Source organism: Equus asinus, chromosome 12 (assembly GCF_041296235.1).
Source record: "Equus asinus isolate D_3611 breed Donkey chromosome 12, EquAss-T2T_v2, whole genome shotgun sequence".
NCBI classification, from domain to species: Eukaryota; Metazoa; Chordata; class Mammalia; order Perissodactyla; family Equidae; genus Equus; species Equus asinus.
The window spans coordinates 59,117,138-59,143,968 of record NC_091801.1 but is presented as its reverse complement, the minus strand read 5'-3'; the positions used below and the strand labels follow the sequence as shown (position 1 = coordinate 59,143,968).

At 34.6% G+C, this 26,831-nt stretch overlaps 1 protein-coding gene across 5 annotated transcripts in view; it reads left to right on the top strand.

Annotated features, from left to right (window-relative positions):
* CSMD3 (CUB and Sushi multiple domains 3) overlaps window positions 1-26,831 on the top strand; it is a 1,176,027-nt gene that overhangs the window by 797,391 nt on the left and 351,805 nt on the right. For all 5 annotated transcript variants that reach the window (XM_044781000.2, XM_014843283.3, XM_070481504.1 and 2 more), the window contains 3 exons: window positions 7,248-7,364; window positions 13,078-13,293; window positions 14,959-15,147. In XM_044781000.2, the coding sequence (XP_044636935.2) occupies window positions 7,248-7,364; window positions 13,078-13,293; window positions 14,959-15,147 (522 nt within the window). The remainder of the gene's footprint in view (window positions 1-7,247; window positions 7,365-13,077; window positions 13,294-14,958; window positions 15,148-26,831) is intronic.

Here is a 26,831-nt window from a genome sequence, read left to right as displayed (position 1 = left end):
GTAAAGTACTGAAATTCCTTAAAATAAAAATACAATTATAGATTTTGTTATTCTTTCCTCAGTGACACCACATGTTTAAGAATTTTGTATAAAAAATACATATAGCTCTTTAAATAGTTTATGGATACTCTGTACTACTTGGACTGAAGAACAGGACATTAGCCGTTTTGCTATCAGTTATACCATATGGAAAGAGTACTTTGAATGAAATTCTGTTTTCCATATACTTGGGTTTCTGAGTAAAAATTGATCCTTTCTAAGTTCATCTTGTTTCACTACTGACCAAGGAACCTTGAAACTCAAGTCAGATATGGTTCAGTTAGATTCTACGCTATTTAGTAAATTTGATACCTTATCTTTCACCATGCGTTTCTTGAGGGGTCTCTTTACTTCCCGTCTTGACCTCTTGGGTCTGCTCTCCACAGAGCAACCAGAGTAATCCTTTTATAAATTGAGACAGATCAAGACACTCCTCTGCCCAGGACCTTCTAGCACTTGCCCATCCCAAGAAGAATAAAATCCAAAAAATTTTCCTGACTTAATTGCCCCCGTGGCCCTGACTACCTCCCATGCCTCATCTCTTGCCACTCTCTCCCTCATTCATGCCACTGCACTCTAGCTACATGGGTCTCCTGGCTACTCTTCAAATGTGAGAACCCTTCCCTCACTCCTCTCACTCTATCCTTCCATCCCCCACTCCCTTCTTCCTTCTTCTTGAAACAGGATGTATATAGTCACATGACTCACTCACTTCCTAATTTCACTCACTCTCCACTTAAAAGTCATATCACAGACTACTCCCTATAAAGAGTAGCTCATTTCTTGCCACTTAGATTTTTCTTCGCAGCATTTGCCACTTTCTAACATCTTTATGTATTTGTTGTCTGCTTTTCTGCAAGAATGTAAGTTCCATATGGCAGGTACTTTGTTATCTTCACTGTTATATCCTCAATGCCAAGAACAGTTCCTGTCCCACAGTGGGTAGTCAATAAATCTGTGTTGAATGAAAGAATGAACAAACTGTATACTTTCCAGCCTTTTGGGAATACTTACTATATTTTGATTTTGCTTATACATTTTCTGCCCTTTGCCTCGTTAATGTTTTTCCTTTCCACTAGAAGGTCCTAGCCCTTCCCTCAACTGTGTTTATCAAAATCCTAGTCAGTCTTTAAAGGCCATTGTCTTGTTTGTGATTTCCCTGAATAAAGCATCTGGGCAAAGTCTCAACTGCTCCTAGACCCTGTAGTTCTCTACTTGTTGTGGCATTTTTTGCTACCTTATAACCACCTATTGATTCACTAAATTAATATTTATTAATTATATTGTGTAGGCACTAAAGAAATATTTTTGAGCATGAACAAATATTATCTATGTTCTCCTTGAGCTAGTGGAGTAGTTAATAGTCATATTCATCTTCTTCTTCTCCTAATTATATTCTTGAGATCAGGAACCATGTGTCGTTCTTGTTCTTTTAACATGTATTTTTAAAAGACATCTCCTGACACATAAGATATTAGATTTTTTTTAAAAAAGAACACCACCACTTTTCACTAGCCACTTTGAATAGTGAATATCATGAATATCTCCCCAGTGTTTTTTATGGAACTGAGATTTGAATGACTCTAGAAAAGGTCAGAGAGGAAAAGCCAGGATAGCATTCTGCTTTGGCCAACACATGTCAAGGTCAGCATGTATGTCAAAAGTCACAGCCATGTAATGTTTCTGTGTACTGGGGACATAAGGTTGTCATGAATACTAGGGGTAAATATGCCTGGTGTGATTCAATCCTTCAGGAACTGGGCATTGTTAATTAAAATTACTATCTTTTTTGATAGATAGATGGACCATAAATCCTAAATTGCCTAAGGCAAGCCCTATTTTCACCTTTTGTCTTGGCATCCTGATTTCACCCTCAAATTATCCCAATTTTCTTTTTTTTTTGATAAACAATATAACCATCTTTTATGGGGAAATTTAAAATGAAAGAGATTATGTGAGTAACTCGGAGTCACTCAAGTCTTTAGAGGCAGAACCCAAAATTTAGCTGAATATAGTTAAACCTCATCATTTCCCCTATTCCTTCCATCTTATTAAAAGATTTGAGTACATAGGCTAATGTAGCAAAAGAGTACATGAATTAACATTTAGAATCTAAGAGTTCAAGATAAGCAAGTGTGCACAGAACTCAAGTATAAATAGTCTCAGATAAGGATATACAGTTCAAAGTGGGCCACCTGGAAATAGGAAAAGAACAGATCTGAGATTAAAAACAAACAAACAAAAGCTACTAATGAAATTTATAATAGGTGACTATTTCCGTGTTTCATTGCAATCCTCAAAATGTCTTCATGGACCTGGTCTAGAAATTGTCTGTTCTAGTTATAGACAGTCTGACACTTGGCAGAGGTGCATCACTGCTGAGAGCATGGTGTGATTTTACATATCTGGGCAATTACATTCAAGGGCTTGGTTTTTGAAGAGACTTCACTATTCTAAAACTATAATTGATACCTATCACATGACACGGTAGTGATCATATGTACCAAAAATCAGGGAGGAGAAAAAGCTACTAGCCAAGATTATTTTAATAGTTGTTATTTATATTTTATATTTGTTATTATTTTAATACCTGTAATAATTATTATTGTGTTGGCTAATGGCTCTCAACTCATATTTTGGGCTATCATTGTGACTTTGTCATGCTCCTGATCTTTGTCCTTTTAAATGCTTTTCTTTATCAGTTATTTGCTCTAACATCAAGTAACTGGCTTTTTCATATGTATTTCATGTATGTTTCATCGCTCCCTAAGTTCTCTGCAGTGTTTTAAGGATTCACTTGTTATACAATTTGTCTATCTACCCTTCCCAAGAACATATAAACCTATTATGTCTATTGCAAAAGTGTTTCTATCCCTAAAGATATATGGCATCAATTGGCAAGGTTGTTCAAATAAATTGGGATTCCTTCAGAAGAGGTGATGTATATGATAAGACAGGAGATCCATCACATCCTTTTTAGAAACTCTTGTTCTAATGAAGTTTACTATATGAATGGTCATATATTCTCTTGAACTAACTTAATTCTCAGCATTCCTTTTTTAAAAAATTATTCTTGGAGAAATTTTCTTAATAATCTCTATATTGCTATATCTTTTCCAATATATATGAGTCCCATTTTCTATCTGAAAGTAAGAAAAACTAAATAAATCTCACATATAAAGCTTATCTTTTATTTATCTTGATATGTTAGGCCTCTCATGATTGATTCTTACAGGCTATTTGATTTCCTCTTACATTTGGCATTCTAAAGGAAGGGATGTTTCTAGAAAAGCAAACATCATCAGATTGAAAGAATATTCAGTAATAAATTAACCACTTATAAAATTAATCCAACTCAGGCTTACATTAACCTCAATCACTCTGCATTGTATTAATGCACATGTAGTTAATCTCTTGCAGTTGTTCAAAAGGCCAATAATATAAAGCAAATACAATTCCAAATATTTGCAGTGTAAAATAATCTCATTTAGAAAGATGAAGGATTTCATTAGGTTGATGAAAACGATGATGCTGCTGCTGATAATGGAAGGCTGTTTTAATCACAAAGCCTTTGACAAATGAGAATCTGTAAGATATAGATCAACTAAAGATAAGAACAGACAAAGATACTGACACATTTACATTTTAGGTGCTTAAAAAGAGAGTGATTTGAGGGGCCAGCCTGGTGGCACAGCAGTTAACTTCACACGTTCTGCTTCGGCGGCCTGGGATTCGCCAGTTCATGGCACTGCTTGGCAAGCCATGGTGTGGCAGGCATCCCACATACAAAGTAGAGGAAGATGAGCACGGATGTTAGCTCAGGGCCAGGCTTCCTCAACAAAAAGAGGAGGATTGGCAGCAGATGTTAGCTCAGGGCTAAACTTCCTCAAAAAAAAAATAAAAAAATAGAGTCATTTGAACACAAAAGGATTAAGTGAATCTCTGAGAGAATGAATGATACTCTTGAATAATTTTTATATATTAATCCTTTGGAGGGGAATGCTACAAAGTCAAATGTAAGTGAAGGACATCATAGCTTGCTGTAATATTTTTTTGTAGAAAAACTAACTTTGTAACGTGGAAAAAAATCAACACTTGATTCAAGAGACTGGTTAAGATCATGGACTCTGGAATTAGACTGCTTGAGTTCTCTCTGTACTTTCTCATCTGTAAACAGTGAAGAATTTCAGTACTTTTCTTGTAAGGTTGTTATACAGGTTAATTGAGTTAATAAAAAGAAAAATCTTCAGAGCAGTGCCAGCCACATTGTAAGTTCAGTATGAGTGTTTGGCCTTGCTTTTGCTAAGCTTTAGTGAGTAGTTGCAGTTTTATCCTAAGTTTTATTAGATATAAAATAAAGTACAGGGTCTGGCTTTGTGGACTAATGGTTAAGTTTGCCATGCTCCACTTCAGCAGCCCAGGTTTAGATCCCAGGTGTGGACCTACACCACTTGGTGGCCATGCTGTGGCAGTGACTCACATACAAAATGGAGGAGGATTGGCACAGATGTTAGCTCAGGAGGAATCTTCCTCAAGCAAAAAGAGGAATATTGGCAACAGATGTTAGCTCAGAGTGAATCTTTCTCAGCAAAAAAACCAAAATAAAACAAGCAAACAATAACAAAGTCCATATATTTTCATATTTTTAGTTTCATCTTTCAAAACAAAAAGAGATTTGAAGCACACTCTTTTCTTATTATTTACTATGAAATTTTATCTTGATCAGTTCCTTTCAAAGCCTTCATCCAACACTAATATTTTCAAATGATAGAAACCTCCACTGTCATAAAAATGCAGTCTATCTTTTGTCATCTGATTGTAATCAAAGTAACAATGTAAATGTTCATTAATAACATATTAGTCGTTGACCATTTCTCCTAAATGTTTTAATGTGTTTATGGTTAACTTATTTGTTTATCTGCAGAATGTCTCTTTAAAGTCCCACTTTCAACACAGATATATTAGGTGCAGCTTGCAGACAGAAAATTCCAAGAAATTCTCTGAGTTCAGAAAAGGATATTTGACAAAATAGCTTTATTCCAAAGAATGCTAATGTAGAAAAGAGCTTTCCCTCTACAACTTGTACACCCACCAGATACACATACTCATGCACAGGAGCACATGCCTGACATACTTTCTAAAAATTTCACACTCTTTTTGTTACATTTTTGCATCTAATTTAACTAATTAACTAATGTAACTCTCTTAATTTTGATCCTTCTCTTCACTGAGTTTTACTCTAACTGTATGAAATACAGTTCTTTCAAATAGAGATTGAAGGTTTTAATCCAATAGTGCATTTTCACTCATCACATTTAACTCAACTAATTCATACCATGTGGTATTGTTAGACTGTTTGTGTGACTTTTACAATGGAGAATAAAATGAAATGTAGTGTATTAGGAATAAATTGACATAATGTAAAAATAATGTAATAAAAAAACAAACAGTCCTCTGTAAGAAGCAGAAAGAATTATAATAAAAGTAAAAGCAGGTCGACTTAGCACCACTGTTATCAGCAAGATATAGTGGAAATGGCACACAGCTCTTAGATTGACCACGAAAGCACAATGAGGCTTTTTAAAAAATTGAAAGACAATTGAGAGGTTCAGTAAAAATAATTACCAGTGGACGGCTGCCCAGGCTCTAAACAGAAGCCTAGGATACCAAACGATGCATATTATTGCAATATCTTGATAGTAAATGTGACTACAAGCGTGGGCTTGTTTTGATCTCAGGAAGGCAGCCTATGAGACAGCTCTAAAAGAGGTACTGGTCAAGACTTTTACTCCTCGGTGGAGTAAAAGAAATAACAAAAGAAGGAGTGGTTTTAAATTTTGTATAGTATATATGTAAGTACAAGCCTGCATGCTTAAATACTTCTAGGAACTGCAAACATTATTTCTAGTCAGGTCAGTGTGGAATAGCAGTCAGATTGCCGCAACTATTCTCCTCAGCATCGCTGCTCAGAAGAAATCATGGAAGAGAATAGAGCCAAAACTCACTTTTCTGGTGACCCAGGGAAGTTGAGCAAGGATCAGAGCAGACAAGGCTGTACATTGCATTCACAGTACTTACTGCCCTTGCCCATGTCCAAGAGAGTTGGCATCTCCAAGTGGAGTAAAACAAGGAGTCAAAACCTTTCTGTTTCCACTAGAATATACATTCTTACCCGGCTGTATCTTTGTCTCCTTTAATTTTTTTTTTTGTGTGTGTGTGAGGAAGATTTTCCCTGAGCTAACATCGATTGCCGATCTTCCTCTTCTTTTTTGCTTGAGGAAGATTATCCTTGAGCTAACATCTATGCCAATCTTCCTCTATTTTATATGTGGGATGTCTCCACAGCATGGCTGATGAGTGGAGTATGTTCGTACCCAGGATCTGAATCTGCAACACTGACTACTGAAACAGAGTGCACGAAACTTTAACCACTGGGCAACATGACCATCTCCTCTAATTTTTCATACCGATAAAATTATCTGGTATCCCATAACCACTGATGGTTGTCGAATGTGGTAGAAGACATTCTAAACTGTGATTTGTTCTTGAATAAGGGGACATTGAATTGGATTTTAATTTCTTTGACCTCAGTTCCTAAACATTTATTTATTTTTATTATCTTGGAGTACTTTCTTAAAAATTGATACCGTTTCAAAAATTCCTTTTTGTTAATGATAATTTCCAAAGAAATGAAGTACAGAAGAAGTCTTCAAAATTTTAACTGCTTAGTTTACTGTTTTAAAAGGAATTCTATGAAGAATGACACACATCCCTTTAGGAATCTAAAAGAAATAATTATGTATAATTAACAACCTGTTTTCTTAAAGCTGAATAAAAGAGAGGTTGCTAAACAATTAATTAGTCATGTTTAATTTATGACCAATTTGTGCAAATGTTGCTCATAATTAGAAATGTATAAGATAAGTGCGTACTTGAAATTCAAATATGGAAAGTTGAACTACATTCTCTTGGGGCAAGTGTTAATTCTCAGAGGCTATTACATACCTTTTTCTTCTCTGGTGCTGCAGTGGGTGAAACGATTTCCTAGTATTGGAAGAGATCTTTACATATTCCTGTTATTACCAGGAAGTAGCTTAAGCAAAGAAAATCAGACTCATTCTATTTCAAGAGAGGAGAGAAGAGATTTGTTCAGCCTCTGCCTCTCTAACTCCGACTGCTTGTATGACTGTATTTCTTTGTATTTTCAGCATTATGTGGAGGAGATGTTAGAGGGCCCAGTGGAACAATCTTATCGCCTGGTTACCCAGAATTTTATCCAAATTCTCTGAATTGTACATGGACTGTTGATGTAACCCATGGAAAAGGTAATTTGCTTCGTGCAATGATAAGTGGGCTATCTTCTGAAGTTTCATTGCATCTATTTTTATTTCATTGCCCTTTACAATGTCATTTTGCATGACCAAAAACAGATCAGTACTAAAAGATGCTCAAAATTCAGTTTGAGTAACTGCAGTACAGGATTATATTTACTTTTCTCTAGTATTATATTATGTTAGTGATATATTTAGTTGCTTTCGATATATTACACTAATGTTCTTTGGAATTTTCATATCAACAAAACCTCAAATAGGATGACTTTTGTCTCTGGTATAGTGATAAAGAGATTGATTTCAAAATTGTAAAAGTGAATATGAAGATGCTGTGAAATGCTGAGCTAATTGTAAAGCAAATAGTACATCTTTATATGCACTTGGTTTTTAGAATGTTTATGATTATTATAGTTATATTCCCATATAAATTTATAACCATGTTAGAAATATGTATGTCACACATTTTCTATCAGAATTGTAGATGAACCTCACATTATTGAACAGGAGTGTAAAATTGCACTGTGCATATGGTAGACATTAATAAATGTCCTTTGAACAAATAAATGAAAGGTCCTGTAGTACTAAATATGGTTCATTCGTGCAATACAGCCAAACTAGTAAATCAACAGTATAAGTGATTGAGATAATAACTTAACAATGGGAAAATGGCCATCCTAATATATTAAAACAAAATGGATTAAGGTTATTTACCTGGAAATCTCAGTGTGTTGTCTCTGAAAAAGAGTTAATTTATTCATTTAAAAAACTGCTTTGGAGTAGTTTTTCTTTTAGCTCTGTCGTTATATTGTTCTTATTGATTTTTATTATTATATTATACTTACTGATTTTACTACAGAAAATCTAAAAAAAAAAACCATTGAAACAAAAAACCCTAGCAATGAGAAGATGCTGTTACACTTTAAAAAATTAAAGCTTGTGTTTAATATATTTGAATTCATTGTGCTTTCACAAATTGTTTGCCTATATTAAAATTATACATCATTTCATTGAGAATGAGAATTATATAGGGATTATTATTATAATTACATTAAATGTTATTGAGGAAAAAAAAAAGTTCTTAAAATGAGCATTCTGGTATTGAACACTAGCAATGTGGTGGAAGACTTTGTAAACTATGGTTGTTGTTTTTCTCCATAATATAAGACTTTCTGCTGGAAGTTAACCAAAGCATCCTGTTATTCTCCTGCACAGTGGATTAATGGAGTTTAAAATAAGCTTCCTTGTATTATGCAAGAAAATGGAAGGCTACATAATGCTTGGTATGTAAATAGAGGTTTAATTAACACTTAAGGTTTTGCATCTTCATAGGTTGCAAGTGTTAATTAAATCTGTATTTACATGACAAGACATGCAGATTTAGATGCCTTTCTCCTAAGAGTCAACAAAATTTGTCAGAAGTAAAACTGTTACAAAGTGTAGCCAAAGTTATGCAAAGGATAATCTCTTAAAGTTTGGAGAAGTCATCAAGGTAATATAGACTAACCTCTCACCCAGCATACCAATTTCCACGGTGTTCCAGAAACAGGAGGATCTGCCCTGTTATTGATATGTCTCTTGATGGGAAACTTACTCCTTGGGAAAACTTGCTCAATTTTTGTATATTTCTAATTGTTTGAAAATTATTCTGCAAATTTTATCCCTGGTCTGCCCTCTAGAGTTAGACAACAAACAAACAACAAATTCCTGCTCCAACCTGAAGTTCCTCAAATATACCAAGTGACTATTCTGTGACTACCATGTTTGTCTTGTCCTCTACCCCGTGATACTTTTTCCCAGCCTTTTTTCCCCAGACTAAACACTCCCAGTTCCTTCAATTCTTTATTGTAAGATATTTTCATTGTCATCACCATTTTAATCACCTTTCTCTGGATGTGTTCCTTCTTTTTGATATTTAGGGATATCAATAACCTTCTAAAAATGTATTTTTACAGAACAAAATGCAGTATGGCATTGTCTAACTCTACCAATCATTTTCAAAAATGGAGCCTAGATGTGCTTTCATTAACTTTTTACAGCCTTGTCATACTACTAATTCAAAATAAGTTTTTGGTCAACTGAATCATTTTTTTAGGTTATTGAGATATTAAAGTACAGTTAAGCTCAATTTGTAAAATTCTATAATTATGCAATTGACTTTCTTCTCTCTTTAGTGCAGGCTTTTATATTTACTCCTGTTATATTTGGTCATATTAGTCTTGATCCAGAGTCCCTGTGAGATCATTTTGAAATGATTTACATTTACATTATACAGTCATAATTTTCTTAAATAATCACGATCATCAAGACTTTAGGAGTTTATAAAACTCTTAAATAGGACAGATCTGAATAGCTAAATATGTAAGAAATAAGAAACTTCAAACACACCATCAGTAATGTCTTCACCACTTAACACTAAGTCATGGTGTTGGAACGCACAGAGTTGTTCTACAGTTTCAGATTCACTTAACTACAATATCATTCAGTCTTCATTGCTCCATATTTGCTATGATGCCATAAGAGATTTTTCTTAAACACATTACAAAAATCAAAATGCTAATTATATATAGTCTACTAGAGATCTTGAGAAAAAAAACCTACATTAAAATAGACTTCGACTCTTAGAGGTGGGATTGTCCTTAGATAAAGAATAGTCCAATTCTATCAGTTTAAACTGGAAAAAAAAAACCCACACACAAGTCAGTATGGCACCCTCAAAGTCACAGTTGGTGGCATGACTGTGACTAAAACTGCGATATTCATGATATTTTGACTTTAAGCCCAAGTCTCTTCATATATGTCTGTAACATAAATTGCCTTATGGGGCTTCTTGAATTATCACTCTTGTGAGAAGGCACTATGATGTTGAGACCACTGACCTTTTCTCACTATTCCTCAAACATCAATTGCCCTGTTAAGGCTGTGTGTTTTGACCTGTCTGCCCCTTCCTCCTGAAATGTCTAGCTCAAGACTGCTCCTCCACAAACTTCTGCTCACCTTTGAAGGTCATTGCCTTCAGAAGCCTCTGCCAGCCCCACTGACAAATTAGTTACCTGTATTTCTATGCTCCTATATTGACTGATATTAATCACTTTTATAGCACTTAGCAGAATGTTTGCACTTTTGGTTTATGTTTCTTTCCCCATAGACCATGAGTTTTTTTACAGTCTTCTAAATCTTTATATTCCATAATGCCTAGAATATAGTAGGTTCTTAGTATCATTTTCTTCTTTGGATTAATTGACCTTCAGCATAACTTTGAATGTTTTACGTTGTTTTGCAGTAGTGAAAACTGATTTTATTGTTTGAACCATAATCTGATAAATAAAAGTTTTCTTTCAGAAAATGGCTGGCTAGGACTGAATGGCATGAAAAAAATAGCTCTCATGTTGAAGGATTGAACAATAACAATGGCTAATGGTTGCTGAGCACTTCCTCTGTACAAAGCACTGTGCTAAGTCACTCCCATGTATTGTCTCATTTAAATTCCAAGACAGCCCTATTAGAACTCCATTTATAAATGAAGAAAGTAAGGCTCAAAAAGGCTACGTAATAACCGACAGTGGGCTTATTAATACCACTAATAGAATTTTTAATTTTCCCATGTGTTAATTCAGTGCATAACAGAACAAGCACATTTCTCTAAAAATATATAAATTGTATGCATAATGTTTTTCCTTGTCTTTTGTCCATCTATTCTCCTATTATCAAACTAGTTTTTCTTAGTTTTAGTCTATAACAGAAATCAAATTGACTCATCTGAATTTTCACTCATGTTATTTTGTAAATTTGGATCACAGTTAATCTAGATTACAAACCATCTTCTTGCCATATTGACACCCCATTCTCATTTACATCTGTCTAGTGTTAATTGCTGCTTTATACTGAAAGAACTGAAGAACATTTGAAAGACTGACTCAATTTCTGGACTTCTTCTAATTATATTCTTGCCTATTGCAGAGATGAAAAAAAAAACCTGTTACATTTTGAAAAAAACATTTGAAAAATTGTATCATTGTACATTTCAAATCTTTTCCAAATCAAAATCACTGATCCATTATGTAATAAAAACCTTGTCTCATCATTGCTTGGGTTTTCAATTTGTTTCGGTCTCACTTTATATCACTTTTAAAAAAAAAAAAACATGAAGACTCCAGTAATATCCAGCATTTGGAACTAAAATCTAGATAAATAATGTTAAAAAAAATGTTACTTATCATCTCTGAGTTTTGTGGTTTTGGATGAAGATTTTGGTGATTTTTTTAAGTCAAGTTAAAAGAAGATTTGGTGATTTTTTTTAAGTCAAGTTAAAAAAAAAACACTTCAAGGGAAAGATGAATGTGTCAGTCATTCTTTATTTCATTTGGGGTCTTACACAGTATGGTGCATGTATGTATATGTGTAATTGTTAGTATTTTACATGTGTTCTGGACAATCTCATTAAAAACTCACATGAGAACACAATGCAATGTCTCACCATACTCACCAGAATGGAATGAATGCAAACATCAATAATTTTCAAGTATTGGTGAGGACAGAGAGCAACCAGATTTGGTGACGGAAATGTACATTGGCACAGCCACTTTGTAAGATAGTATCTATTAAAGCAGAACATATATATATATGTGTGTATATGTATCCATCCCATGACCCAGTATTTCCACTCCTAGATATTTACCCAATAGTAATAAGCACATATGTTCTGCAAAAGACATACTTGAATGCTCATAGCAGTACCATTTGCATTCATGCTAAAATGCAAACTACCTAAATGACGTCAACTGTTGAAGAGATAGATGAATGTGGTGCATCCACAAAATGAAATGCTATACTATACATCACTGAAAATAAACAACTCATAACTACACACAAAAATAGAGGTGAATCTCACATACCTAACATTGAGTGAAAGAACTGAGACACAAAAGAGTACATGTTATATAAACCCATTATATAAATTACAAAAACATTTATGTAAAGTAGTAAACTAACCTATGCTAAGAGAAATTGAGTCAGTGGTCACTTTTGGCAAAGTGAAGTAACAGGAAAGTTGCATAAAGAGAGTTCTGGGTGTTGGTAATGCTGCGTCTACTGATTTGGGTGCTGTTTGCAAAGGTGTGTTCAGTTTGTGAAAATGCAATGAGTTGAACACTTGTACGTGCATTTTTCAGTTGATTATATGCACAAGTGGAGTGTGTGAAAAATAATTGAAGAGTCATTGTATTCGTTTAACAAATAATTCCTCCCTATGCCTGCTTTATATTTCTTTTCTAAAGGAGAGTGAAACATTTTTGGAAGTTGAGTGCTATAGCACTAAGCACTGTGTTTATGTTGTTTGAGGGGATTGCAGAGGGAAGTGAAGGAGGCATGTAAAACGTTTGCCAGAAAGCTGCACTTCTATTATAAATAAAGGAGGTGAAATTTCCTTGAAATTTTCAGAACGCTCAGGTGATTTCTTTTCAGGTATTAATTTTAAATTTTATTTCCAAGCAGTTTCCAACACTGACTCACTATATCTCTTATAAGGAAGCTGAAGAAAAAAGATCCAAAAGAAAGATAATATTATCCTATACATTTGGAATGTTTTATAGCAATGTCTTTCATTTTCAGAGAAATCGATTATAAGGAACGTCTTGGTTTTAGTTAGGTGGGTAGCTCTCTCCGCTTTACTGATCTACTTCGTAAGTCTAATTTTCCTTTTTCTGAATAGGTGTACAGTTCAACTTTCATACCTTTCATTTGGAAGACCATCACGACTACTTACTGATCACAGAGAACGGTAGTTTTACCCAACCACTGGCGCGTCTGACTGGGTCAGAACTTCCTTCAACAATCAATGCTGGTCTTTACGGAAATTTCAGGGCTCAGTTGCGCTTCATTTCAGATTTTTCAATATCCTATGAAGGATTCAATATTACCTTCTCTGGTAAGATAATAAATTTAAAAAGCTCATTTAGTTACAAAAAATCAGGTTTTTAAAAGTGTGAGCATAACTTATGGGTGACAAAACAGAGAGGGAAAAACAACAGAAAAGAAAACAAAGAAATACCTGTCAACAAATTTTAAAGAAAGTTTGAAATACCTTAAACATTGTCTATAGTAATGCATTAAAGGGAACATTTAAACAAAAGCAAAAATAACTTAATTCACTAAAAATCTACTAGAAGTACATTAATTACATTTCTTTGAGTTTCACTCCTTCAGAGTTCTAACAGAGGGGAAAAGTAGCTAAAATTCCTAGGGAACTTAAAATGGAAATTCAAATATATATTTTAAAGTTTCAATTAGACTCAAAGATGAAATATGAATTAAACCAGTGATATTCTAGTTTTACATGTCTTAGAAAAGGCATAGTTTACAGGCCAAAATTAAGGTAAACAATTTATTCATTTGGAACTAGATGATCTAGAAACAAATTAATGTGGTTATCCTTTTATTCTAGAATAACCTCCTCTATAGGTAACAATTTGCTTGAGTTCCAGAAAAAAAAGTTTAAAGACCAGAGTGAATAAAAATTTTCCCGTCAGCTGGGTTTCTACTTTCTAGTTGAATGAAATAGTGAGACAAGTAGCTATTTCTTAATACAGAAACAAACTAATAAGTAAATCTTATGTCAACTTGCTAACATTAAAATTGTAATATTATAATTATATATATATAAAACTATACAAATACTAACCTGTTCTTCAATTATTATTCTAGTATTTGCATGGAAATACTTGCCCTCTATTAGGTATTTCACAATGAACAGTAAATGAGCAAAATCAATTTTAACCTATAATGGTAAAAGTTTGTCCAAATAAATTTTTTAAATAATAAAATAATAGCTCATCAACATGAAACAGTCCCTTTTGTTGCGATTACATAGTAAGTGCATCCACTGGGGGTATTTTTAGATATGCTATTTCTTCTTAGGACAGTATATAAATTGTAATATTGTTATTTAATCAACTCTACTCATTCATCCCTTAAAGAGTGTTTAGCTGTTCACTTTCATGATGGTATTCATGGCTTGGAGAAATTTCCTTGTATAAGTCTATAATATAACACTTTTCAGTGTGTGGACACTTCAGTCTTACATAAACCTTTGCATCTGAAGTCACGTTTTCAGAATATGAATTAATTGAACTCCTTGTATACTAGAGGCACAAGAGCCTTTGTCCTTTAGATTAAAACCATTAAGTAAAATGCATTTCAAAAGTACAAATGATTTCATTCCAGATTTTTTTTGTGTTTGAAAATATGCATTTTTATACCATTATTATAAGTAAAAAATCTATGAAATGGAAATGTTTCTAATGCAGAAGAAAGAATATGAAGTGAATAGCTATATTTTCAATTTATCACTCAGAACGTGCCGTTTTCTGATCTGTTTTGAATTTTCCACATAAAAGTATTCATTAAGTTTTTAGATCTTTCACAAAAGACGAAAATTATGTGCGCCATTGGCATATTCCCATAAGTATAGATATGGTCACTTTTTAAATGCATGACTAGGCCCTAAAAAGGATCCAGTTTGCAAACAATAGGAATATACTCTTAAAAATGACTACTATCATTTTCTTTGTCCTCCTCTCCACCTAATTTACAGAGTATAACCTCGAGCCCTGTGAAGATCCTGGGATTCCTCAATATGGTAACCGAATTGGGTTCAACTTTGGGGTTGGTGACACTCTGACCTTCTCGTGTTCATTGGGGTATCGACTAGAAGGGACATCAGAGATCATCTGTCTTGGTGGTGGCCGACGAGTGTGGAGTGCACCCCTGCCAAGGTGTGTGGGTACGTGGTCAGCTGCTTTCATTTGCTTGTATGTGTAGTCACTGTCCATGGAGTTGCATGGTTATACACTCTTCGTTTTTATAATATGTTGAATTTCTTCATTTATTTCATATTAATTATTTCAATTTTTTTTTTCCACTTGGCAATCTAGTGTTCTTCAATTAACTTCTCAAATGCTCCATTCAAGCAACCATGCTTCTAAATTTGTTTTTAGATGATGAGGGTAAAGAATGACTAGATAGAAGGTAGATAGAATGATAGAATGATATTTTGGGAGCTTACAGAAAATTACATTCTTGTATTCTATTGATAAATGATTTTCCATGACTTCTGACTGAAGTTTTGACAATATTTTATAACTTAGAATCAATATGCATGAAAGATGATTACAAGGAAAAAGATGTCAGATAAATAGTAGGTAATTAATTTAAGGGCTGTCAAGGCATGTTTTGATTCAATACATACAGTCTAAATAATTAATCTCTTAAGATAGATGAATTAAGATGGCTATTCATTCCATGCTGTGAGATAAAGAATAGCAATAATTTAAGTATTAAAAGTTTGGAGTCACCACCTCAATCTTTGGAAATGAATGTTTTGAATGATAAAAAGAAAAAAATTCTGTAGAGAAAATAAAAACTTTTTCATTAGAACTTAAGTCATAACCTATTGAAATTAGGAATTAGGGAGGCAAGAATTTCTGCAGGTCCTCAGCCATTTAGTGTTTATCAGTACTTATTTTTATGATAGAACAAGATGCAAATGGTCATTTTATAATTATTTCATAAAGCTATTAAAACTCTCAAAAGTATTTAAATTTACTATAATTGTAAATTTGATTGTGGGTCACAGATCTGTGTAAGTTATGCTACAAAATCAGGCAAATTGGTAAAGATTTGATCTGTGGTTCAATACCTTGTCCTTTTCTATGGAGGCAAAATGCCCAGATGAAAATGAGAATGAAGAGGATACCTTCAAGCCTTATTCAATATATTGTCCATTACACAGAATGTGGGAATTCCTGTGGATCCCCAAATCAAATAAAAAAATATAATCTTCAAGGTTAATGTGAGTTTGAAGGCTTTTATAGTGATGAGATTGTTTTCAAAGCCCCTGTGGGTTTTATAACAGACAAGTGGATATATAACAGATGGAATTTATTTTTAAAATCACAGACTTTTACAGAAATGGCACAAGTAACCACAGAGGCGTGAACCTGGGAGGCCATGAGCAGTCACACTCTCAGAACATCTTTTCCAGGAAGCTATGGAGGGTGCAGTCCTTCTGGGTTTTTTTGTTGTTTGCTTTTTGAGTTTTTATGTTTTGCTTTTTGTTATTCCCTGCTGTTACCAGATTTGGAATTTCCCTCCTTAGCTGAATTGCCCTCGTTTCCATTTTTGTTTGGTGTGAATATTTTCAAAGGCCAGTTAATGAGACCCATGGGAATGGTTCCAGCGAGGGGTGCAGAGTGCCTGGGTTTATACCCTGGTCATTTGATATTGGGTTAATTCATTTTTTCAAACATCGTTTTTTTCATCTGCAAAATGGTTACAACAGTAGCACCTAACTCATTGTTATGAATTAGTTATGAGGATTAAAAGAGATTAGCCATGTCATTCAGACACCCAGTACAATTCCTGGAATATAGGAAGGATTCAGAATTTAGATGTTATTAGAACTCTTATTATGTTGAGTATAGTCTGCTGTCTATCCATTCCATCAATCTAGTTTATAAAACCAATTATAGTAGGGAATGAATTCCATTTTATGAAACACTAACAGTTATGATGGCCTACTAGGTTCTTTTATATAAAGTTATGTCATTTATCCTTACTATACCTGTTATTATTAATCCCATTTTTCATCAGAAGAACCTGAGCCTTAGAGATGTTAAGTAACTTGCTCAAGATCATCACAGTTGTAAGTGGCAGAATCATGATTTGTATACAATTTTTCTCATCCCAAAACTCAACTTTTCTCTATTAGATGGTTTTATCTCAAAAAGGTCTAGAGAAAGGTGAATCTTGAAGGACTCTAAGTGATGTAGAGTTAATTAATATTTTCTCTCAAAATACCAAATGCATGCCAAGCTATTACAGGCTGAGAAGAAATTGCTTGCATATACATTTTTAAGGTTTAATCCATGTTTAAATAAATTTTAATGCGTGTGTTTATGAAAATACAACTGCAGAAAAAGTAACTTCAAGCTAGTTTTGTTTTATTAAAATATTTTGAGTTTATTTATGCCTAAATCTTTAATGGGAAGGATGAAATAAAATCATACTGTGGACAAATTTAGAAGGCAGAGTTATTGCCATGGGAATTTTTCCCCGTTTTCAAATTAGCTGTACTTGCTTTTAAGCTTATTGAAATTTACAGTTAAGTCTATTGACCTTAATAAATTCCACTGTAGGTATACATTTAAGTTACAAGACAGGGAGAAATAATCCTGCAAAGAGAATGACTTTAAAAATTTTACTTCTCTAATTTTCTTTCAACTTTCCTTCACTGCTTTGCCTATGCTTTAGAGTAAATGTGTTCCTTTTTGTATCTCTGGTTCCACATGTGCATATGTATATATTTCTTATTTTTTTTATCTTTTCAAAGTTCACAGTCTTTAGTCACAGAAAATGCACGTTATTTGTCACTATTCATATGAACAGGCCCAGTTTAAGCAATGCTAGTTTATTTGGACAGTTTTTATTTCTTCTTAGACTCTTTGTACTTTTCACTCCATGTATCTCTAATGCCAATTCTCTGTTCCATACTTGTGTAAAAACCATTGTCTAGTCTGCAGCATTGCCAACCTCTTAGAAAGCTTATGTTACAGACAGTGGCCAAGTTAGAAGTAGGTTGGATTCCAAAAGTTTGCTTCCTTTTCCATTATTTGGAATCTAGATGGTCTTTCTTTGGCTCAAGGTTGCAAATGATGGATACATTCCCAGAACAAACCATAGATGAGGTTTTAAATTTTATGTCAACTGTAAAACTAATGCTAACATTTACTAAAATGACTTACGTATACATAGGTCATATAAGAAGGTGCCTGACTTTGGACGGTAAGGCGACTGATAACCGAAGCTCATTTTTGGAAACTTACTTTTTGTTTACATATGTCTAATTTTGATTCTATGTTTAGTGTATAAATTGTTTAGTGTCTTATGGTCTCTTGGTAGAATTTGCTGAAAATTATCTTAATTCTGGATGTTAGATGAGTAATAAATACTGGGTTGCACTCAAGCTTAGGGACAGAGCCGCGACTGTTACGTTTCAAGTCCTAGGCTTGTGCTTGGTTCGCAGCAGCACACCACTGTCTGTCTGGAGACTTCAGTAAAGTTGGGACGAAATCTGCCCTTAATTATGGTTGATACTTGGCTTCAGAGAACTCCCTGTGCTGTCCTGTGTTTTACTTAGAGGAAACTTCTTGGACCATGTTCCATTTGTCAGGGTTATTTAAGTGCGGGAAATGAGTAGCGGCAGAAGAAGAATCTTTTTTTTTTTTTTTTGCGGGGGGGTCGAGGGGGAAGATTAGCCCTGAGCTAACATCTGCTGCCAGTCCTACTCTTTTTGCTGAGGAAGACTGGCCCTGAGCTAACATCCGTCCCGATCTTCCTCTACTTTATATGTGGGATGCCTACCACAGCATGGCTTGCCAAGCAGCACCGTGTCCACACCTGGGATCTGAACTGGTGAACCCCAGGCGGCTGAAGCGGGACGTGCGCACCGGGCCGGTCCCCAGAAGAAGAATCTTGATATAAATTGAGAGCATAACACTCATGCAGAAACAGGATTTTTCTCCCCAAGTAGTGGCCTCCATTGCAGGCACTTGGTTCATGGTTACACTCCAGGCTTTCTTAAGCTGTGTGACTTCTGGGAAGTTGTTCAGCTCTGTTTCCTGCCAAGTTTCCTCAAATGTAAAATGTGAATAATCACATCCATGATGCAAGATAGACTATAGCTCTAAGCAATAGAAGACATGTAAATCATCTAATGCACTGCTCAACACATGACACTTGCTCAAGAAATGTTACTCCCTTACTATTGTGCCTGCAACTCTTTCCACCACGGAACATCCAATTTTCCTAAGGGCCATAATGATTGATAGCTGTGAGAAGTGATTTTCACCGACCAGCAGGAGAGGAAAGAGAAGAAAAAGAGGAGATGAAAACATTTAGTGTGCTACCTAATTACTTCACACATATAATTTCATTTACTACTTAGGGATCAAGATGGAAGTTTTATCTTTAAAAAAATGCATATCTACGGGCTGGCCCAGTGGCATAGTGATTGGTGTTGCATGCTGCTTTGGTGGCCCAGGGTTCAAGAGTTCTGATCCTGGGCATTGACCTACACATTGGTCATCAAGCCATGCTGTGGCAGTGTCTCACATACAAAATGAAGGAGGATTGGCCACAGATGTTAGCTCAGGGCCAATATTCTTCTTCTTCAAAAAAGGTAATAATAGACTATATAATTATGTTTTACATTTTGGAAAAGATAAAAATAATTAACAGGTAAAATGATATTTTGATAAAGATATTTTATATTTAAGTGATTGTCCTGGAGAGCCATGTTTCTAAGGAAATGGATATCTGGTCACCTTTTATGTGGCAAGCAAGTGCTAAAAAGACAAAAAAAAAAAGTATGAGAAAGTTTATTATTTTGAAAATAAGAAACACTGTCCTGTTTTTGGTCAACAAATAAGTACTTGTGGGACCAGCCTGGTGGTTCATGCACTCTGCTTTAGCACCTGGGTTTCACAGGTTCTGATCCTGGGCCTGGACCTAGCACCACTCGTCAAGCCACACTGTGGCAGCATCCCACATGAAATAGAGAAAGGTTGGCATAGATCTTAGCTCAGTGACAATCTTCCTCAAGCAAAAAAAAAAAAAAAAAGGAAGATTGGCAACAGATGTTAGCTCAGGGCCAATCTTCCTCACCAAAAAAAGAAAAAGAAAGAAAGAAAGAAAGAAAGAAGTACATGATTTCCTTTTCTAAACTTCACATTGCAAAAAACACTGGCATTTTCACCATCATGTTTCTAAATCAAGAAAAAATTGTATGTCTTTGCTCAGCTTCCAAATATACCAGGAACCAAGCCAGGTCATGTTGCAAATAAACAAGGAGCTAATGAAAGAACATGTTGTTTTGGAAAGTAGATTAGCAAGTTAAATATTAGTAATGATTTGTCTTTAGGCAGGAGTCCACACATTTTCAGAAGCCCACACATTTTGAAGTCATTTTAAAGACATTAATTCATTCATCTTCATAATCCCCCATTTAACACATCTACTTTTATTTCTAATTTTATGTGTTATTTTTTTTATCTGACCTTGGACAAGTAAGGACATCTTGCCTTAATCATAAGTCAAATGAGAAAAACAATAACTGTACATTACACATCCACATATTTTTCTCACCTTTCTGACTTTTTAGATGATATACGCTGATAGTTATTTATTATTTAGTTTAAAAATGAATTCCAGTAGGGGAAACATGGCTCGGCAAAAATGGGAATTCTCTCATCATCACTGTAACTTCTCTGTAAATCTAAAAGTATTCTAAAATAGAAAGTTTATTAAAAATTCAAAAACATTAAAGAAGAAAAAATACATTTGAAGAGACAATTCATCTTTAAATAAATTCTGTTTATTTTGTCTCAGCCTCCTAGCTTTCTATACTCAAGTAATATACATCAGATACCCACACATGCATACCAGATATGACTGAATTATGGAGTTTGTCAGCATTGTAGATACATAGCCCTATAAAAAGTAAATTAGAATCAAGAGGCTTGAATTGCTCTTGACGCTACCATTAATTAGCTGGGTGACTTTAAGTAAATGTCTTAATTTTATGTACCTCTCTCTTCTGGAAGTGGTGAAGCCAATATGAGTTCTACTCAACCCAAATATTTCTTGTAAAGATAAGAGAAAAAAACTAGGTAGAAAAGTGCTCTGATAAGTTATATACATAAATGTATATTTATATTTTTCTTATATAATTAGGACTGGGTGCATTGATTTTGAGATTTGACAATATAAAAAAATCTATAATATTAACTTATGCTTGTTCAGTGCTTTGTAGTTTTTTTTAAGGATTTTCTTGCTTTTAACCTTACAAAGTAAGCAGAAGAGTTGGTATTCCTATTTGACAGTTGAGAAAATGCTGCTCAGAAAGGTTGCAAGTAATGAATGAAAGACTATGCCCAAAACCAAGTCTTAAAACTTTTAGACCAGTGTTCTGATATTCCAGGTGGTGTTTTTTTATTACCTTATTTACTGATGCAGTATTTTGGAGGACTATCGTTTTTTTACGCAATAGAGCAGGGGTGACCAAACTTTTTCTGTAAAGTGCCAGATAGTAAATATTTTGGGCTCTGTAGGCCACACAGTTTTGGCCACACTAGTAAAGTCTGCCATTGTATTGTGAAAGCAGCAATAGACAATATATAAATGAATAGGTGCATCTATATTCCAATAAACTTTATTTACAAAAGCAGACAACAGGCTGCCTGTGGCCCTGGGGCCATAGTTTGCTGACCTCTGCAACAGACTTACCAGGCTCAGTCAACTTAAATATCCCCTTTGTGTTTGAGAATATGCTAGTCATTCATTCTTTAAGGAAATAAGAAAGAATCCTTTTCCCCTTCTCTATTTTTTTTTTTTTTTGTCTTGGGCTCTGTTTATTAAAGTAGGACATAATTTAATTATTTCTAAGAGAAAAGATTTCTCTTGTTTTTGCAGAAAGAGTGTTAAGATTGTGTGTGTATGTGCATGTGTGTGAGCACTTACGTAGTTTATTTCTCAACCATCTCCAAACCCTTCCATATAGCCAGGTCTCTTCTGAGTACTGAGTCGGTGTTCCCAGCTGTACACTGGACCTCTCCATATGGATATCCTCCCACAGGCACATTGACTTCACATGCCAAAACAGAACTCATTATCTCCTCAGCCAGATTAGCTTTCCCTTCTGCACTCTTTATTTTAGTTATGACATCATTCTCATCCAGTCATCCAGATAGAAATTGTGTCATCTTTCACTCCCTCCTTTCTCTCTCTCTCTCTCTCTTTCTATTGGTGTAATCACTGAGACCTACCACCTAAAGCTATTGCTCAAATTTATCACCATTTCCATTCTCACTACCATTATCCTAGTCCAGCTCTTATTGTTCCTCATAAAGATTAACATAACAGCACAGTAATAGTAACGTGTGCTAGGCATTGTGCTAAACCACATATATACATTTCCCTTCACACATTCCTTTTAAAAACCATTTGAGAAAATATATTATTATTATCTCATTTTAGAAAGTAGCTAGATTAATTACATAACTTGATAAAGAGCTTGAAACCAGCTTTCTGACTACAATGCTCATGTTTTAGCAATAACGTGTAATTTCACTGTGTTACCTCCTCCTCCTTTCCAACTGGACTTCCTGTTTCCAAATTTCCCTCATCTGATTTATCTTCAATAGTGTTACTGGTTATATTTGTTTTTTATTGATGAATCAAATTACCCACAAACCTAGCAGCTTTAAATAGCATGTTTGCTTTCTTATGATTTCTGTGGAGAGTCTGGGCATGACTTACCTGGGTCCTCTTCTTAAGCTCTTAAGGCTGCAATCAAGGTGTTGACCAGGGCTGAATTCTCACCTGAGGGTCAGGATCCTCTTCCAAATTCACATGGTTATTGGAAGTAATCAGTTCCTTGTGGTTGTAGGACTGAGAGCTTCAGTTCTTTCCTCAACTCCTAGAGGCCATCCATAGTTCCTTACCATATGGACTTCCCCAACACAGCTATTTACTTCATCAAGCCAGCAAGGTGAGTCTCTTTAGTGAGTCACTAGCAAAATTTAGTTTTATATAATGTAATAGAATCACAGGAGTAATGAGAAGCAAGTCGTAATTCCTGTTCACCTCAAGGGGAGGGGATTGCACTAAGGGATGAATGCTAGAAGGTAGGTATTATGGGAAGTTTGCCTTAAAATCTCTCAACTATACCAGTTATCTTTAGAAAGACCAGCTCATCTGTCTATTCTCTGCTTAAATCCCTAAGTGAATTCTCATTGCCTATTGAATAAAGTTGAAATTCCTTAAGTCCTTTCTTAGGTTGGCTTTAGTGTCTTCTCTAATCATTCCCCTATATACATCTTGGAATAGAGTCACAAGCTGCTACATGCCATTCCCAAACATACCAGGCACTTTCTGCACTTTAAGATGTTAAGGATGTGTTCAGGTCTAATGCATGCAAAAGATCCATCTTCCACTTGTGTTGGCACAAGCTAACAAATAATTTCTTTATCTTAAGGTGCTTACAAAGGTACAGTGAGAACACACTGAAAGGATTGTTCAGTAGGTAGAGAAGCCTTTGCATTTTAATCTGTTGAGCTTTCAATCATCCTATCACCCTACCCTATTTCAAGACACTTGTTATCTGTCATTATCTATCTACATTATTGTAACATCCCAAACAGCACAATAGTCTCCATTCTTGTCCATTTCCCTCAAACCAAATCTTAGTCAGAATGAATTTCTTATAATGCCACTTTGATGATTTTACTCTCTTGCTTAAAATTCTTCCATTGTTCTCTATCACCCTCAAGATAAATTCTGCATGTTACCCTCTTAACTCCAGCCTCATCCCATAATTTGGCCAAATCAATTCATTCTTCAGACTCACCTTATTTACCCATCCTGATATGAAGCCCTTCTTGACCTTCAAAGAGTGTGTTAGATCTCCTTCCTACAGCTTGCATGAGCTTTTCCGTATTTCGCCTTTCTAGGACTCATAATGCTGGATTGAATTGCCTTTTTATCTACAACAGTGTTTAACATATAGAAAGCTTTCAGTAAATTTGTTGAATTGATAAATGAATACATAATATAGACAAAGCTGTTTTTATTTTCAGACTTTCAACTTACTAACTTTAATTTATATGATCAAGGCTGTACTCCAGAGGGAAACATGGTCAGTTCAGCCTAATGCCAGTAAGACTGAATTGCCATCTCAGCCTGGGCTACCAAACTAGTCTTTAGTCTATAATGCATTTGCTCTGTGGATATTGACATGCAATCCCTCAAGTCCAATAAGTAAATCAGCCAACCAACAAACAATGAAGGTACCTAAAAAGACTACTAAGAAGAGGCTTATGATACAAACAAAACATATGAAAATTTGTAAAAATTGAATATGATGAGAAAATGTTGAATGTTGTTATATGTTGTTGAATGTTGAAAATGTTGTACCTATCTGTGGAATAAATTCTTCCCCAATATCTAGTAAAATTCAGAACTCAACAAGAATAGCTGACTCAATTTTTTTTAAAATGAAATGAAAAGGAGGAAAAAAAAATGTGCCTGATAGAAACTAAGTATCCTCAGGCATGGGAAGAACCAATACATATTTCCTATTTAATGGAATTACATCGAGGACTGTGAACTTAAACTCTTCTCATTCGTTTGGGATTTGTAAACAGATTTATGGAGAGCCTTTTGTAATCTAACTGGTCCATTAGTAGATAAGTTTCTGAACTTACTTTTTTATACTGTAACTGACAAGTTAATACATGCTGTTTTATCTGATGACTGTGAGCCCCTTGAAGGTGAAGGCTGTTTCTTAGTTCTCTTTGTACCTCCTGTGTGTCTACCATAAATGTTGGCACATCACAAGTGTTCATTCTGAACACAGGACAGTATAAAATTAGTTCAGCATGTGATCACGAACCAAGTTAATCAGAGTAGACCTATCCACAATGCTGATTCACTCATGTGCATACTTTCGTTGAAATGATCTTCTGTGTTATTAGAGTCTCAGATTTCTTTGGACAAAAATTTTTGAATTTTTTGGCGATTTAGAATAGCAGACTCCTAAAAACACTTTATTCCCCATGTATGTCCTTATGCTCAGACTATACATCTTGTTGCAAGCCAGAATCTGCCTGCTAATTGTAAGGTTAGAAGATGAGGTAGTTTTGGGATTACATAGAGGATACAGACTTATTTAGGGAGTTAAGTTACAGAACAGAGGCAAAAAGTGGAGTATTTGTCAGAATCTTTGCTTCAGGGTCATGTCCTTGAAGCAATTGCAATATTGAGGGTCTCTTCACCACAAAGAATTACAAAAGGACCAGGGGAACTTGTTTTCTCTCTGACCTCTGAGTGACCTTTTCTTGGTTTCGTGGAGAACACTCCCAAGTTCAGAAATACCTAGAGAATATGCTTTCTTCATCTGCCTAATAAACTTAAAATAGGCATGTTGGGAAACATGCTGAAAGAAAGGGAAATGATTAGAGCTCTAAGTAGTCTTTTAAAGAAAAATAAATACTGTAATATTAACCTAGAAAGGGTAAATTCATCAACTTTGTCATTAGACAAACTAATTTTGCTGTTTAGCTTAATATAGCTTTACTTAATTAGAAGTGACTGGTCCCTAATACATTTTAGTGCCAGAAAAGAAATATTTTACCTGAGGTAATAATAAAAGCTAATATTTGCTGTGTACTTACTATATGCCCAGCATGGTTTTATGAGATTTGAATAAGGATGTTGAGGCACAGGAAGGGTAAGTTATTTTCCCTAGGGAAATATATTAACAGTATTTGCAGCAGGTTAGATTGGGAGCAAATTTCTGATGTATATAAATATGAGCCATAAAGAATAAAAGCATTAAATAAGCCAGTGTGGTTCTGATATTCTGTACATATCCCTAAACTGGTTCTTGCTTACAGCAGTGACATCTGTGGCTCTCAGGAAATCCTATCATTTGGCAGTGTAGATAACTGGAGGAGATAATTAAATGTTATTGCTACTTGTAACCGAATTAGATTTTGATGCCATGTCTCAGGAGAGGGTAGAATTTAATTGAAGTTGCACCACACTGACAGAACCTAAAAAGCCTTTTGAAACTGGGAAGAAAGGTCATTGTTACATTAGGCAAATAGATTTTAAAATTACTTCCAATTCTATGTTTTTATAAAGTCCACATGTCTATTTGTTTTGTGTTTGTGGGTGTATAGATTTTTTTTCCATTTCATCCTCATAATATCAAAAACAATAGCAAAAATATGTCATTAGTACAGAGGTTGATTCCTAATTAATCGTTTTATTGTTTGTCATCTGGTAATGCCCTTAGCTAAGATATGTTCAAATGTACCTTAGGCTTTGAAAACAGACAAAAGAACGGTGGATTGGACTAGAACTATCAATCAGTAACAGTACATTGTGCTAAGGAACCAATGAGCCTTCAGTTCAGTGGCACCAATGGGGGTAGGTGTAGGGTGAGTCTAGGAGAGCAGAACTGTGATTGTTCTGCCTAGTAAATGCATTCAGCTCCTAATCAAGGGTGTGTAATAAACGAATTTCATTTTTTTCATCATTATTTCTGGTTTTTAATTGTTTTCTCTTCAGCTCAAACTTACCAATTTCAAATACAGCTCCCTCACTGCAGGATAGAGCAACTGAAGGCATCCTCTTTGTTTATTATACCCAGACAGTTGCCACGAAGGCAACATAATGTTATAAAAGAAGCATCATAAATTAAATCCAGAATCAAGAAGGGACATATGAGTGAGGTATGAGAAGTGTGCTTACTGAAATAAACAATAGCCTTGGTAATCATAAAAATGTCAAGGTAAATTACTGAGAAAACACAGAAAAAATGAACTTAGAGCCTGCGGAAGTTAA